This window comes from Nicotiana attenuata, unplaced genomic scaffold (assembly GCF_001879085.1).
Source record: "Nicotiana attenuata strain UT unplaced genomic scaffold, NIATTr2, whole genome shotgun sequence".
NCBI classification, from domain to species: domain Eukaryota; kingdom Viridiplantae; phylum Streptophyta; class Magnoliopsida; order Solanales; family Solanaceae; genus Nicotiana; species Nicotiana attenuata.
Genome location: NW_017671698.1, coordinates 51,240 through 68,081, shown reverse-complemented (window position 1 = coordinate 68,081; position 16,842 = coordinate 51,240). Strand labels below are relative to the sequence as shown.

At 36.6% G+C, this 16,842-nt stretch overlaps 4 protein-coding genes across 4 annotated transcripts; 1 reads left to right on the top strand and 3 right to left on the bottom strand.

Moving 5' to 3' along the window:
- The first annotated feature begins 361 nt into the window (after nt 1-361).
- LOC109209746 (uncharacterized mitochondrial protein AtMg00810-like) lies at nt 362-1,366 on the top strand. Its single transcript, XM_019373068.1, has one exon. The coding sequence runs from the start codon at nt 362-364 to the stop codon at nt 1,364-1,366; it is 1,005 nt and encodes a 334-aa protein (XP_019228613.1).
- Nucleotides 1,367-2,343: 977 nt separating this feature from the next.
- LOC109209744 (probable fructokinase-5) lies at nt 2,344-5,266 on the bottom strand. The gene is made up of 4 exons (XM_019373067.1): nt 4,894-5,266; nt 3,849-4,394; nt 3,649-3,765; nt 2,344-2,748 (listed from the first exon to the last, which is right to left on the bottom strand). Exons 1-4 carry the CDS (start codon nt 5,068-5,070, stop codon nt 2,611-2,613), a joined length of 978 nt encoding a protein of 325 aa, XP_019228612.1. The 5' UTR covers nt 5,071-5,266; the 3' UTR covers nt 2,344-2,610.
- Nucleotides 5,267-7,040: 1,774 nt separating this feature from the next.
- Nucleotides 7,041-8,835, bottom strand: LOC109209749 (reticuline oxidase-like). The gene has a single exon (XM_019373072.1). It carries the CDS (start codon nt 8,743-8,745, stop codon nt 7,048-7,050), a length of 1,698 nt encoding a protein of 565 aa, XP_019228617.1. The 5' UTR covers nt 8,746-8,835; the 3' UTR covers nt 7,041-7,047.
- A 1,601-nt stretch (nt 8,836-10,436) lies between these two features.
- Nucleotides 10,437-12,452, bottom strand: LOC109209743 (protein TRIGALACTOSYLDIACYLGLYCEROL 5, chloroplastic). The gene is made up of 3 exons (XM_019373066.1): nt 12,266-12,452; nt 12,011-12,185; nt 10,437-10,754 (listed from the first exon to the last, which is right to left on the bottom strand). The coding sequence occupies exons 1-3, from the start codon at nt 12,399-12,401 to the stop codon at nt 10,658-10,660; spliced, it is 408 nt and encodes a 135-aa protein (XP_019228611.1). The 5' UTR covers nt 12,402-12,452; the 3' UTR covers nt 10,437-10,657.
- Between the last annotated feature and the right edge of the window lie 4,390 nt (nt 12,453-16,842).

The following is a 16,842-nucleotide window of genomic DNA, read 5'->3' as shown; positions in this document are numbered from 1 at the left end:
TCTGATGGTTCTATCAACAAACACAAGGCTAGGCTTGTTGTCAAGGGGTATGCCCAGATTTTTGGTGTTGATTACTCAGACACTTTTGCTCCAGTAGCCAGGTTGGATACTATTAGACTGTTGCTAGCAATAGCAGCACAAAAAAGCTGGAAGGTGTTCCAACTAGATGTCAAATCCGCATTTTTAAATGGTATGTTGCAGGAAGAAATCTATGTAGAGCAGCCAGAGGGTTTTTATTGAGCAAGGACAAGAAGAAAAAGTTTGTCTTCTTAAAAAGGCTCTTTATGGCTTAAAACAAGCTCCAAGGGCTTGGTATAGCAGGATAGATGAACACTTGTTGAGTTTGGGATTTGTAAGAAGTATGTCTGAAGTTACCCTTTATGTCAAACATAAGGGAACTGATCTTCTTATAGTTTCTCTTTATGTTGATGATCTCTTGGTGACAGGGAACAATGCGTGCCTGGTTGAAGAATTTAAGAAGGAAATGATGCAAGTTTTTCAAATGACAGACCTTGGGCTAATGACATACTTTCTGGGAATGGAAATCAAGCAAGGTTCTCATGCAATTTTTATCTGCCAGAAGAAGTATGCAAGGGAAATACTTAAAAAATTCGGCATGGAGAACTGCAAGGCAACAAGTACACCTATGAATCCGAAGGAAAAGTTAAGCAAAGAGGATGGAACTGATAAAGTTGATGAAGGAAATTTCAGAAGCTTGATTGTGTGCTTGATGTATCTCACTGCTACAAGGCCGGATATTCTATTTGCTGTAAGTCTTTTGTCTAGATTTATGCATTGTGCTACTGAAATGCATTTGAGAGCAGCAAAAAGAATTATACGATACATTAAAGGTACTATCGACTATGGTGTCAAATTCAAGAAGTGTCAGAATCTCAAGTTGTATGGATTCTCGGACAGTGATTGGGCTGGATCCTTTGACGATATAAAGAGTACATCTGGATATTGCTTCAGCCTAGGATCAGGGATTTTTTCTTGGTGTTCCAAGAAGCAAGAAACGGTGGCACAATCCACTGCAGAGGCTGAATTCATTGCAACAACAACGGCAGTAAATCAAGCCTTATGGCTGAGAAAATTAATGTGTGATTTGCATATGGATCAAAGAGATAATACAAAGATTCATGTTGATAATCAAGCTGCAATAGCTATTTCACATAATCCAGTGTTCCATGGGAAGACTAAACACTTCAACATTAAGCTTTTTTTCTTGAGGGATGTGCAGAAAAATGGAGAAGTGATTCTTGTTTACTGCAAATCTGAAGACCAGCTAGCAGATGTGTTTACGAAATCTCTTCCTGTCAGCAAGTTCGAGTTCCTGAGGCAACGACTTGGAATTCGCAGCTCCTAATGCAAGGAGGAGTATTAATTAGTTGCTTTAGGACAGCAATATTTATATTATTTTCCTGCAGTTTGTATTTTCAGTTTTATTAGGAGTTAGTTATCATGGTTAGTTCCATGACTTAAAAGTAGGGTCATGATCTATTTCAGTTTTCTTTTTTTAGGATATGTTTTAAGAACCTGTCTTTCTACAGAATTAACTGAACTCTTTGTATATTAGTTTCTCTAAGTCATCTTCTTAATTTTAGTTCTTCATATTCTCCCTGCTTCTTGTTGTGTTTAAAAGTAGACACTGTCTTCATCGTGTTTGCTGTCATTTGTGCTTTAAATCTAACAGTATGATGCAGACATGATTTATGGGGTTTAAAAATTATGAGTTTAGGGTGGCTATTGTTTTGAGTATTATAACGATAACCTTAGAATTTTATGTCTGAAGTTTAGGCTTTGACAAGCTTACTTCAGATTTTTACGTCTTAAGTTTAGGCTTTGACAAGCTTAATTTCATATTTGAACTACTGAAGTTACATTAAAGAGATAGAACTAATTAAGTTTTGAATCTCTGAAGTTTCATTTGAAAGATAAAAGAACTTCATATATATTTGATTTTTGAACTTACATCGGAAGATTTATTGAACTACTTCAAATCCGAGTTATACTTTGTAAAATTTTGTGCAATACAGGTATAACTTCAATAGTGGCCCCAAAAGTGGATATACACAATCAAATTACTCTCGAAGTGATAGCGATAAGTCCCATCACAACTAACCTGCTAAGGAGATACACGATCAGTAATCAGTATTTTATATTATCACAATGCATTGGTCTCAATTTTACTACTATGCTTCACTTAAAACATTAAATTGACGAGTTTTGACCTTATAACTAGGGCTTGGATATAATATTGATCTATTATAACATGCAGAATAATTGGATTAAATTAAAAGTATTAGTGCAGATTATTAGAACTCATCAATTTGGAAGAAAATAGAAAAGACAATTGGAAATCCCTCAACATACAACTTGGGAATTGTTCATAAACTATGGAGTAATACAAACAATAAGTTAAGGCAGTAATTTTTTTATGCACGCTAGGATAAAAGCAATTAGAACATTGTGCAGGGGAATAAATGTTTTAATCTAAATATATTGTCCAGCAAAACTTATTAAGGAATACTAATTTGGAGAATTGTAGTTAAATGATACTGGCAGTAAAAAAACACGATGATAACTAGGATAGGTGGTAATTAAGAATCATTAGTAAGTCTTGGAGCCAGCAATGAGTCCTTGGGCATCAGATGTTGATGGCAATGCTGGAATGGCTCCCTTTTGGGTTGTACTGATTGCACCACATGCATTTGCAAATTTCAAGGCTTTCTTCAATTTCTCTTCATCCTACACAAGCACAGTGAACATTAATTAGCAGTTCCATCAATAATCATCCAAAAAAAGCAGAACAATTTAAAGTAATGAAGAAAGTAGTGTAACATTGCTTCAAACATCCATACTGCAAAACATCTTACTAATTCTGTTTACAAGTTTTGAATTAGGCTAATTAAAAAGAAGGGATTGGATGAGGGATAAATGTTATTGTTAGTGTTCAGTAAGGAAGCAAAAGAAGGAGGGAAGTAGAAGTGGAGGAATCAAACAACAACATACTAAGCACACCTTACCCCTACCTTTCGGGTAGAGAGGCTGTTTCCGTGAGACTCTCGGCTCAACAGAAGAGACAATAATATCAAAAAAGAAAACAAAGGAAACAAAAGAAAAGGCCTGTAACAACAAAAGATGCCATAAAGATAATAACAGCAAGAAGTGGAAGAATCAATTACCATATTATAGCAACAACAACAACAATAACGATTATGCCTCTTTCAAATAAGTTCAAGTTAGCTATATAATCTTCAAATATAGATTCTGCTCCATTATTCCAAACTAAGGATTTTCTACATCTCACCCTTATTCCTATAGTATCTTATACTATCTAACTAATCTTATTAAAGTCCTGCCAGACACCGGATCTAATGCAAGTGTATCAATAACAACTAAACTTAATCGTAACTAGTCGGTTCACCTATACAGATAGCTTGTTTCCTTTTCAAGAATGAATGTATTACAAAAACTATATGCCAAGCAAGTAGAAGTACATGTTAAATACTTATGAAAATATGAAAACTCTGTGCTCCTCAACGTAGCGCAATACTTTAAAAACAGAACTTTGAGTAAATAAAGCCCATAATAAAAATTTTTAAAACCAAATGTAAGAGATTCTTGTCAATGTCAAAGTGATGATACCTGGAAAATAGAAGGATCTTTGGCGATGGAAACCAGAAGGGAACCTACAAAAGCATCTCCGGCTCCTGTGGTATCTATTGTCTTGACAGAGAACCCGCTCACTTTTCCTTTGAAACTCTGTGCATGAATATATAGCGTTAGTGTAAACAAAACTTCAAGTAAAAGAAGGAAAAAAAAAAAAGAAAATGTTAAGAAGTTACCTTGGTGAAGTATCTGCAGCCCTTCTCTCCATCAGTAACTACAAGAAGCTTCAAGCGGTCATGCCATAGGGACAACACTGTCTCCTCCTTTTCTGCGTCTTTTTGTGTGAGGAAATTTACCTCATCATCACTAACCTTGATAAAATCAGCTTCATTCCAAATGCTTTTGATATTATCTCTTGCAGCTTCAGGGGAAGGCCAGAGAGGAAGGCGAACATTTGGATCATACGAAAGGAGGACGCCTGCGTCTTTCGCAGCTTTCATGGCAGCCATGTGAGCTGACCTGCAAGGCTCCGTAATCAAACTTATGGAACCATAGTGAAAGATCTTAGCCTGCTTTATCAAACCCAAGTTCAGCTCTGACTCCTTGAGCAGCATGTCTGCGCTCGGGTTCCTGTAGAACATGAATTCCCTCTCCCCGTTGCTCTTTAGTGTCACGAACGCTAGCGCTGTCCTCGCCTGCGTATCGAAGCACACTCCTTCGCTGTTCACCCCGTTGCTCTTCAATATATCTACCAACATACGCCCAAACTCGTCGTCTCCCACCTGCTCAGTTAATCATATTTGAGAAACTTATATATTGACGAGATCGATGAAAAGAAGTACTACTAAAACAAGTTGTTAATTACTACTCCTAATGCATAATACGAGGGTCAAATGTCTTAATTTTATGTGTAAATCGAGATCAATCCCTTACTGTTAGATTATTGTCACAAAGGAGATCCAATGCATAGAAAAACTAAATTAACCTAAGCCTATCAAAACTACAAACTTTTCTCCAAAAACAAGTTACTATAAAAAAACAAGGTAAATAAGAGACCGTTTGCTAACCAAGCTGTTCGTTCGGCTTGACCAAACAGGAGGAGATGGACATTGAATCTTCAAGTTTTATCAAATAAATTTATATATATTCATAGATTATATAGAACAAGTATTGTAAATCACAAAACTTAATATTAAAATAAGATCTTGGTCAAAGAAAAAGATTTGACTCTTCAAATAATAATATTGTCATGTAAAGTAATATCATTGTACAACTACGAACCTTGCCAATGAAGGCGGAGGTGCCGTCAAGTTTGGTAATGGCGCAAGCAACATTAGCAGGTGCACCACCAGGAGCTTTGAGAAAGCCAGTAGACTCTGCTAAGGAGACTCCGGCAGAATCAGGAACGAAATCAATCAACATCTCCCCGAAACAAACAATCTCTGCTGACTTTGCCATCACTACTTTACGTGTAATTCTACAGAAATATGCAAGATCAAAGAAAGAAAGAAAACCAAAAATTAGAGGCGATCGAGAGAGGAGATATATATCTAAACTATACGGTAGCAGGGATAATATATCAGAAATCTCTAGCCCCTGTTTAAATAGAACGCAACATGACAGATTAATTAGACTTTGATTAGAGATCTGAATTCCTACGTAACTAACTCGCTACTTATCCTCTGAGCAAACCTTTGGCGATAATATATCCTTCTTTTTACTAGTTTTCCCGCGTCCCTAGTAACGAAAAACGAATAAATCGTTTACGTAATTAGTTCGTTAAAAGATCACAACAGAACTGGAATATATGAATACAATACTAATTGCTTATAAGAAAAACACTTGGATATGTTTTTATCTTCTTTTACTTTTGTTTTTTTATCTGGTACGTACATGTTGTCTTATTCTATTTGGATTCTAAAATATTTAATCTAATTTATGACGATAGTTAAAACAACTATATACATTGGCTCCAAAAGAAGTTTGACGGACCCCTAATTGTAAATTAAAATCCATAAAGAAAAGGGTTTAATTTATATACTAAAGGCTTTTGATACTATTAGGTCACCTTTATTTGTTGTAGTAGGTAACTTGTCTTGTCCTCCAGATTTACAAATTCCACTTTTTATGGAGGTTATATATAAATATTTTTTGGTGACCTCATATGATGAAGGTATAAACAAAATTATCTCAAGTTTTAAAATGAAAAAAAAAATTAATATATCAACATATTTGTTACTTAAGTCTAGTTTTTTTCCGACCAAACTCAATTCTAACTAAGTAGCCTTTATGTGGTCCATGGGAAATCAATGTAAATCACGAAAGATTCTGGGTTTGGACATCTTGAGAATCAATTGCAAATGAGTCTGAAACCTTTAAAGCTCCCTGAGATTATGTTGCAATTAAGCACCATCATGCTTGACTCTCTAATTGAATTTGGTTTAACTCCTTTTTGTTCGAAAATGTTTACAACTACCATTCCTTGCTTGACTAGCTAACGGATTATTGAAGGGGCGGATGACCATTAGGCTTATCTGACTAGCTAGTCTTGTTATTTGTCTTTTTTATTCCACCGACTTATTAGAACCCGTCATCCAGTAAATTAGTTATGGGTTTTTTTCTAGATTCGTTATTTGTATTGAAAAATTCATCAAGTATATAAGAATATTTGGCTTAGAGTCCACTACATTAATCCAGTTATTATTGTATATTAATTTAAGATTTCTGTAGGAGCCCACAAGCTTAAAATTCTAGATCCGTCTCTGCTCGTTATGGTAAACCTTTGAAGTGCTACCAACCAAATCAGAGGAAAAAAGACACAATCATCTATTTGTTCAAAGAAAGAATTGTATATGCAAGATCCATTTAATTCGCTATGGTTTACTTTAGATTCTTAAAAGCACATATTTCAAATATCAGTACTTTTTATTGTTCTTTGCTGTTATAAACCATTGCTTAGCAACAAACCTGTCTCTTCATAATTATTTTGGATTTTATCATTTTTTTTATCCATTGCTCTTTTTCTTCTTTTTTTTTTTCCGACCCGTGTTCAATAACAACAGTATTGGACCTTCGATTAATCCAGGTTTGCGTCGTATAAGACCCATTAAATGAAAAATACTCCCCACCAGAATTTTTTTCATTTCCAAGCTCGAAATCGAAATATTTAGTTAAGTATTTAGGGATATTATCTACCCACTACAACTGTTGTGTGAGTCTCTATTGCTTTTCATTCTCAGCTTAATAAAAACGTATGGTCGCTTATTACCTTTTTCCATGATAAAATATTGGAAGAGCTATTCCCCTTTTTTTTTAAATGCTACATGATCCCAGGAGGCAAATTAAGGTAATAGGACAACTAACAATGTTTTAAAAGGAAAAAAAGAAAAGGAAAACTACAGTACAAGCTAGTACAAATATTTGTTACTATATATCTCATTTACTACTATAGGTATGCTCTTGCATTGAGGCGAACATAGGAGGGATGCCCTGTTGATGTCGAAAAACGTTTAGTGGGTCAATATTTGTCTTAGCTTTGACCAATCTATCATAGTTATTCAAGAAATACTTTTCACCCCAGACCCTTGCTCTCTCCACGGCATGATCAGCAGAGGCAGTAATACTAGTATTTAGCAATAAGTAGTCGTCCATCACTCCAAGATCAAGATCCATATAGTTGACATAAGCTGCCCTAGGTGAAGTTGAAACATGGGGTGCCATTGTATTGTAAAACTCTCTTATCCACTCTATGTACCCATTGCCCTTGACAATAGTATTTTCCTTTTCTTTCCACACTACTAGATATTGAATTCCGAAAAGGTTACCCTTTCTATGAGGGAAAGCAATAGCTTCCTCGCTAATTCTCTGCATGGCTGCACCATAAGGGTCAAAGATGACATGTCCATTGGGTTCTTTCTCAAGAACATCAAGAGCTGTCATAATCCCTCCCACTGAAATTGGGGTCTTCACATAGTCTGATTTGGCTTTGAAGTATGATTTGTTTTCAAAGTAACGCTCTTTCAAACGAGAGACATCGGAGGTGTTCGTAACGTCATCTAATTCGGAGAAGAAAAGTGTTGATTCAATCCAACTCATTTCTTTGCAGTCATCTTCAAGAACTCCCAACTCCGGAAAGGCCTCATTCAAGATGGAAATGGCTTCGGTTTTCGTACCAAGGTAATATCCGCTGAATTGGGCATTTATTTCATTAGGAATGTTTCCTTTACTAGCAGAGCTCATGGAAATCGATAGGTAAAAGTCATCGTCTAACTTTGGTGCAACAAGTTGCCATTTGTGAACTAGTTGGGACACATATCGTTTGGAGCCAGGCCTAGGGACTACGAAACTAGTCACGGTCTTGGGCACTTTGAGCAATCGGATTTTCCAGGCGTAAATGATTCCCCAAATTCCTCCACCACCACCTCTGATGGCCCAAAACACTTCTTCTCCCATGGCTTTGCGATCTAATAGCCGTCCTTCCGCATCAACAAGAAGAGCATCCACCACGTTATCAGCAGCAAGTCCATATTTTCTTGATAAAAATCCAAAGCCACCCCCGGAAATGTGGCCCCCAACTCCAACTGTTGGGCAAGAACCAGCTGAAAATCCATGAACGTCACTGGCCCGGGAAATGGCATAATAAGTCTGGCCAAGTGTAGCGCCACCTTGTACCCACGCGGTTTCGGAATCCAAATCTACTGAAACGTCATCTAATTTCATCAAATCAATTACAACAAATGGGGAACCATCAAAGGAAACGTAAGAAGTTCCTTCATAACTGTGTCCTCCGCACCTTACTCTGATTTCATAAGAACCTTGTCTGCAACAAAGAACGCTGCTCACCAGCTGCTCCTTGCTCGCTGGTACGATAATGACCGTTGGTTTTGGTTTAGAGGACGCTGCGAATCGGAGATTCTGAATGGAGAAATCAAGCAAGTTATAGTAACTATTACCAGCATGATTCTTTGTTGGGTAAACAGAGAAGTTACTGACGTTGTAATTGATTAAACAGGTGGAAATGGTATTGAGATTTGTTGCAGAGACGGAAGGTACAAGAAGAGAAGTAAATAAGAAGCTGATCATCATCAGAATTATGAGCAGAAGCTGAAGAAACATGGATATATTTCGTTTCATTGCAGCTTTCGTTTACTTCCAACTTCTTGTTTGACCTCTCCGGATTCCATTGGAGGTACAGAGAAGCTTTATACAAGGAAGAGTGCATAGAAGAGGTCAGCAGTTTGAGGACAAAAAGATGAAGGAAACAAGGAAATGAAACAGAATAAAAGGTGCCGGCCTAAGCCTAAGCCTTTCTTAACGCTTACTATTATATATGCATGAAAAAGTATGGAGTGATAGACGCCTACGGTAACGTGACAAAACAGCAGGAGAATCAGGATAAAATAGGAACAGTGCCGGCCAATGGCAGCATACAATAATTCTTCATGAAGTGAATCTAAACTGAAGTCAGTCTCCTTTACTCTGCCTCAGTTGTTCATTTGTTCACTTGTCAACGCAATCAGTGTGCATCATACTCTACAACACATAATAGTACTTCACAATTTAAGGGACGTGATTGTTTGACTAAAAAGTATTAGGCCTTCTCGTTAAACTAATTAAATAAAAAAATTTGGGGCAAATCCTAGCCAGAGATAATTTATTTTAGATCTGAGATTGAAGATAGGAATGAACAAGCATAACTGAACATAAAATTTGATTACAACAGCGATTGAATCTCACGATTAATAAATAGATAATTGCTCCAATAATATCAAATGATAATGAAGAATACATAAAGGAAAAGAATCACCATGCTTGAACAAGACCGTCCTTCGTACATTTGATAAAATTGAACTATAGATGAATACCGAGATTCTAAGCTCTTATCTCCTTTCTCGGCCAGGAGCCTGAGGTTCGGGACCATCTTTATCTTTTTAGGGATGTATCTGTTGTTGTGTGTGTGTGCCTCCCTCCCCTATGTCACACTTTCTCATGATATTTATACCAAACACTTTCCTTACCCAGTGGCCCTTAACCGGAGAACCTAAGTTCTTGGGATATCCCATAGAATATTTCTCTAAAATATCTAAGCGTTGGACTGGCCGTTCGGACCGAATTGAGTGCTCGACCCCGACCGTAGCTAAATTACTTGCTGGCATATCGCTTCCTATACGCGACTTCGGCTTGGTTGCTTCTTGGTCGCTCTTCCTTAAGTAGATCCTTTGATCAGATTTTGACCCATACAGTGATCTCATAATTTTTTATACACTTAAAAGGCTACTTAGTTTAAGATTTTGTGGTTTTATTAATTTGACCATTACAATACTAGGTTTCCACCTTATGTCCAAGGTAACTTTCAAATGCTGCATTTGGTTTTCATTAATGTTGATGTCAATGACTATATATGTTTAAGTTGGAGCACTTAAAACGTGAAAGGTTATGGCCGAACTCGACCTGTTATGGTCTCACTCTCACTCATCACTACCATTGGCAGCATACCTTGTCTCTTAAAAGAACAGACGAGTATATTGACTTTTGGCCATTAAACAATCTCAATTCACATTTTTTGTACACTTTCGCCCCACTACTAATCATTAGCTTGTTCCTTGTGTATGCATTAGGGGTATTATTCGGTAGAAACTTATGGGTACATATTACCATTTTGTCAGATTAAGTTAGAGCCAATATAATTGCTTATCTACAGATAACTACTGGTATTACTGCAGCAATCTTTATTGGTGAAGCTGATTTTTCTTCTTGTCACGACTCATTTTTGTGCCTCTCAAAAGGCTTTACTAAATTATGAGAACATTAAAGGAAAGGACATCTCGACACCAATAACATCAAACATGAAATATCAGAGACAGAATGCTTATTTATATCCACTTAGACAAAGCATCTAAACCTTCGGCTAGAAACTAGCTAATTTTATCGATTTACATAATATACTTCTAGATCAGGGACGCCTTCGCTCCAAGGAGCTAAGCTACTTAAGAATTAGCATGTACATTACAAGGAGTGAGCTGTGTACAAAAGGGAACGGCACAAATTAGGACCTTCTCCACTTGTCCAACTCTTGTGTAGTTGCTTTGATTAGCTTTTTGGTGTTCACAACAAGCTCATCGATGAGTTCCCCTACCTCGTCCCTGGCAATATTATGAATATGGCATTAGGAAATACACCTTAATGGTTAGAAACAAAGCACATATCATGTTATGTATATTGGTAAGCACATATCCCCCGGTTCCAAACTCAATTCCAAAGAGGACACAATTAGCAAGAACCAAGAGAGACACCCATCAAGGATAGTTCCAACAGTTCGTTAAATACGAGAGAAATTTGACTGTTGAATACTAGCAATAAAAAAGACACTAAGTGTAGGAGAAGACCAGCTTGTGTCCCTCTTTTCAGCCTTCTTTTGTTTGGAATTACACAACTTATGCCTCACTGAAAATATTTCAGGCGCATCACGATGAACACGTTCTGCTTTCTATGCAGAATTAAAAGGAAATATTCCCCAGTGATCAACTTGTAGAGCCAACAGAAACATTCCCACTTGAAGACAAGGTCAACATTAGGTCAAGTCCAGAATTGCAGAGCAATATGCAAGATTAGAATCCAGGAAGATAAGCCCAACACTACACTGAAAGTCCTTATAGGCCACACAAAAACAAGAATGTAGGTTAAAACATCTCATTGAGGTACAGTGGGAGAGTAAGAAGTAATCTAATAACCTTTATCTAAGCTTAGAAGATAACTAGTGGAGTATTTATTTTATCGAACTCTAGTTCAACCGCGTTGGCTGTTGAACTTGATATGACAGCTACATGTTATTTTACTGATACTACAATGGGAAAAGGGAGGACTGTTCTTCATGCTTCTCTTAAGCAGGAACTAAATACGACAAAGGGCCAAATATACCCCTATACTATCAGAAAAGGTTTAAATGTACCCCTCGTTATAATTTGAGTCCAAATATACTTCTATCGCTATATTGGTTCAAATATAACCTTTTCCGTTAAGTTTCTTCAAAATAGACATCCAATCCTACGTGGCACTAACACTTGATGAGGTGGATGCCACATGGCTTTCCCCCTCAGTGCCCCTAACTCATTTTACCCCTCCCTTCTATTTTTTTTCACCACTAAAATTTTCTTCTTCTCCACCACTATTGCCACCATTACCGGTATCATTATTGTATTTCAAATTTTAGTCATTTTTATATGATGTGGCATCCACCTCATTTGATGAGTATATTTGAACCAATAGTATTATGGCATGTGTATATTTGAATGCAAAGTGGTATATTTGGCCCTTTGCCGCACTAAATATAAAAAAATGGAACTTCTCAACGGTCATGAAAAACAAGAATAGAGCAGGCAAAGGCAAAAGCAAAACTTACTGATTAGGGAAATTGGCATGGCCGTTGAAGAGCTTTCCAACATTAGAGTATTTACGGTGGTCGTCATAAGCAATTCCTCTTCCAACAGCATAGCCAAAACCAAGACCAATTCCACACCCAGCACCGAAACCAAAACCCAGTTGCAACCCAGGAAGCCCCGGACCAAAGCCAGTGCCTTAACGAAAGAAAGAAATACTAGCTCTGAGTTAATTACTCAAAAATGAAAAGTCAGAAAAAGGGAAGAATTAATTGAACCTCCAATAAGGCCGATTCCGAGACCAAAACCACAGCCTATGCCAAGTCCAAAAGCAGGTCCAATCTTCCCCAATTGCTTCGTCTTAACTATCGGTAGCTTCCATACCAAACCCTTTTCGTCGTCTCTGCCGTTCATTTCTCTCTCTCTCTCCCGATTTCTAATTTTCGCTTTCTCTTCAGAGTAGTTTTATCTTAGAGTAAATGACAGCTCTAGCCCCCACCTTCGGAACTTAACCACTTTAGACCTTCATGTTATATTTTAAGCCGATTTGGTCCTTAATAATCTCCCTCGCATATGTCGGGGAAATGAAAGAGAATTGACCAAAATGATCCATTACGAGGCGACTCTGATTTCAACTAAAATTATCCTTGAAATTCCACATCAAATGAACAGTATTTATATTTAGATGCTACTGTTTTCAAAAAATTAAAAGCCTTAGTTTTCGAAAAAAATGAAAAGGCATAGGAAGAATATCTGAATTGATACATGTACTTGCATCGGATTTTAAAGTAAGTTCCTATCTCCCTTTTTTTTTTAAATTAAATTTTAACACTTCTACCTCACGAGATGAGAATTAACTAACAAGACATGATCATGCACATGTTAATCAAGTAGCTGACAATATTGACTGCTTCATGTCACGAACAAGGTCCTCCATAACTAACTTGTTCAACAAAGAAAAACTTATATGCCCCAGTCGTCTATGCCATAAATCAACATCATCAATGGCACTTAGGCATGTTAAATCACCATCATTCAGTGAATCAAAGTCACAACATATATGTTCTTGAACCTTTTGGCTATCAACACTACTTCACCAGATTTGAGATTGGTAACAGTGCAAGATTAAGATAAGAACTTTACTTTATTTCCCTTGTCACATATTTGAGACACACTCAACAAGCTATATTTCAAGCCATTCACACAGTACACTTTCTCAATTGCATGGGATAGTATTTTGCCAATTTTGCCAACACCAAGAATATAGCCTTCTTGTTATTTCTAAAGAACACACTCTCACCTTGGAAGGCTTTGAGTGAGAGAAAATCATCCATTCTTTCACTCATATGATTCGAGCAGCTACTATCCATGTACCATTTTTTATTGCTTCCTCTAAGTCCAGCATGCACACAAAATGATTAATTAGACTTAAGAACCCAAGCTAGCTTGGGTCTTTTATAATGATAAAACAGGCGGATCAAACTTCTTTTTGTCCATGCAAAAAACATATATTTTTGTCCATTACGAGTCTACTATGATTTCAACTAAAATTATCCTTGAAATTGCAAATCAAATGAACAGTATTTATATTTTAGATGCTACTGTTTTCAAAAAATTAAAAGCCTTAGTTTTTTTAAAAAAAAATGAAAATGTATAGGAAGAATATCTGAATTGATACATGTACTTGCATCGGATTTTAAAGTAAGTTCCTATCTCCTTTTTTTTTTAAATTAAATTTTAACACTTCTACCTCACGACATGGGAATTAATTAACGGGACCTGATCATGCACATATTAATCAAGTAGCAGGCAATGTTGATATTTCATCTCACGAACATATCCTCCATAACCAACTTGCTCAGAAAAGAAAAACTTGTATGCCCCAGTCGTCAGTGCATAAATGAGCATCATCAATGGTACTTACGTATGTTAAATCACCATCATTCAGTGAATCAAAGTCTACAACGTAGATGTTCTTAAACATTTTGGCTATCAACACTACTTCACCAGATTTGAGATTGGTAACAGTGCTAGATTGAGACAAGAACTTCACTTTATTTCCTTGTCACAGATTTGAGACACACTCAACATGCTATATTTCAAGCCATTCATATAGAACACATTCTCAATTGCATGGGAGAGTGTTTTGCCAATTTTGCCAACACCAAGAATATAGCGCTTCTTGTCATTTCTAAAGGACACATTCCTACCTTGGAAGGCCTTGAGTGAGAGGAAATCATCCATCCTTTCAGTCTTATGATTCGAGAAGTTACTATCCATGTACCATTTTTTATTGCTTCCTCTCAGTCCAGTATGCACACAAAATCACTCATTAGACTTAAGAACCCAAGCTAGCTTGGGTCTCTTATAATGATAGAACAGGCGGATCAAACTTCTTTTTGTCCATGCAGAAAACATATATTTTCTTCTCAGAGAACCATGTTCCTTAACAGTAGGCTTCTTTTCATTAAAAACTTTATTTTTTTCTAGAGACTGAATTTTAGATTCACAAGAGTCCTTGTAATGACCATTTTGACCACGGTGACTACACAGCTAATTATCAGCCACAGTTACGTAGTTGCTATGGGGATTATATGAGGTTTTAGCCTTTCGGAAACTGATTCCTTGCTTGTTTCCACCATTATTCTTGTACATATACGTTACATCAGGGGACCATGTCCATTTGACTGACTTATCAAGATCATTTTTAACCCTTTTCAGTTCCTCCTAAAGTTGTCTATTCTTTTCAAGTCAGCAGAAAGACTTGTTTTAACTTTCTTAAGCTCACTCTCAAGCTCAAGTTGAGCCTCACTAGCCACTTCTATGCTTTAGGGGTGTCCATCCATTTTTTCATGTGATTTTTCAACAAGGTATTTTCTCTAGTTATTTCTTCCACATGTTCCTTCAAGCCTACAATAGAAATTACCATATCATCTCTCTCTTGTTCTATGTCACCAATTTCTCCAATTAGAGCATTTTTCTCATTAATGAGGTTGTGATAGACATCAATCAACACATTTGCTAAGGACATCAATTTTTCCTTAGAGTAAGTTCTCAAATTTCTTTGAACATCAAGAAAACTTACCTCATCTTCCTCCTTGTCCTCATCATCATCAGATTTATCCATGAGTGCAACGACTGACTATTCCGAAGATTCATTTTTAGCAACCATCATAGATGTATCTCCTTGCTCATCTTCACCTTCATATTCACTGGAGGAATCTCCCCAGGCGGCTAAAGCTTGATTCATCATATTGTCAGCATCATCTCTTCTTTTGAACTTTCTGTCAGGGACCTGGTTACTCTTAGCCTCCTTATTAGTATTGGTTTTGTAATGATCCTGCTTATGAAGACGACAGTATTTAATAAGTGCTCAAACTTTCCACACTTATGACAACAATCATTTTCTTTAAAATTCCTGTTGGAACTTCCTTTCTTTGGAATCCCACCGTTTCTTTGAATCATATTTTGGAATCTTCAAATGAGATACACAATGTCGGGTTCATCACTACTTGAGTCGTTGTTGGCAGCCTTGATAACTAGGTTTTTTCCTACTTGGGCTCTCTTCTTTCAAGATCTTTCTTTCTCTTCATCTCGTAGGTTTTGAGATTTTCAATACGCTCATCAATAGTCAGCTTTTGCAGGTCTTTGGCTTCAGTGATCGCATTAGCCTTGCTCTCCCAGGAACCTAGTAGAACACTGAATATTTTTCAGACCAACTCGTTTCTTGGGATGACTTCTCTAAGGGAGTGAAGCTCATTGATAATAAAGGTGAACTGTGTGTGCATATCCTGAATGGACTTATCCTCTTTCATATTGAAAAGCTCATACTCGGTAGTAAGAATATCAAATTTGGACTGATTAATCTGAGGGGTCCCTGATGGGCAGTTTGAAGAGCTTCCCAGATGTCCTTAGCAGACTGACAAGCTGAGATGTGGTTACAATCATCTGGTCCAATGCCATAAACAAGAATCTTCTTTGCCCTGAAGTTCTTCTCAATAGCCTTTCTATCAGTATCATTGTACCTGTTGATACCCAATTTTTTCCTATAATATTTTTTAAAAGTATATATATACTTTCAAAACTATGCATTAGCTTCAATTGATATTTTTCCATAATTTCTATATTTTTAAATTGATTTTATCCTAATATTTTATTTACATAAATAATTACAAATCGCATCACAAATGGCTTTATAGCATTACATGACTTAATATTGCTATTTATAGTTATATTAAAATTATCTCACAAATTGCCAGATTTACACCTTTTGGTTACAATAGCACTAATTTTTGCAATTATAGCCCATGTATACATCACTGCATTATATTACCAGAAATTGGTCCATTATATTTTTAAAATATTGAATAATTATTTTAAAGCACTTCTATACATGAAAATTATTTTTTTCTTATTGATAATTATTTTATAAAATATTTTTTATCAATTATTTGGGTATTTAACAAATAGCCTTTTAATTTCTCTAATTTTCGGACCTAACCCACTAAGACCAGGCCCAAACCAATCAGACCCAACCCCAATTAAACCTAACCCGACCCAGGCCCCTCCTAATCCTGGTCGTTGATCTCTGAGATCAACGGCCCTTATTTGTTCTTACCTTTTTTAATCAAACGACCCCCTAAACCCTAACCATTCTCACCAAACAACCGCCCTAGAATCCCTAATCCTCTCCGTCTCTCTGAGATCCAACCTTAACCTTATCCGTCGCCACCCAGAACCAGCCCTAATCCCTTTGATTCCTATTCGATCTATGGATTTCCATGGCTGTATGAGACCTCTACTTGTCTCCTACTTCCCCTGGTTGCTCGATTTTGTGATTTCGTGGAAGGACCTC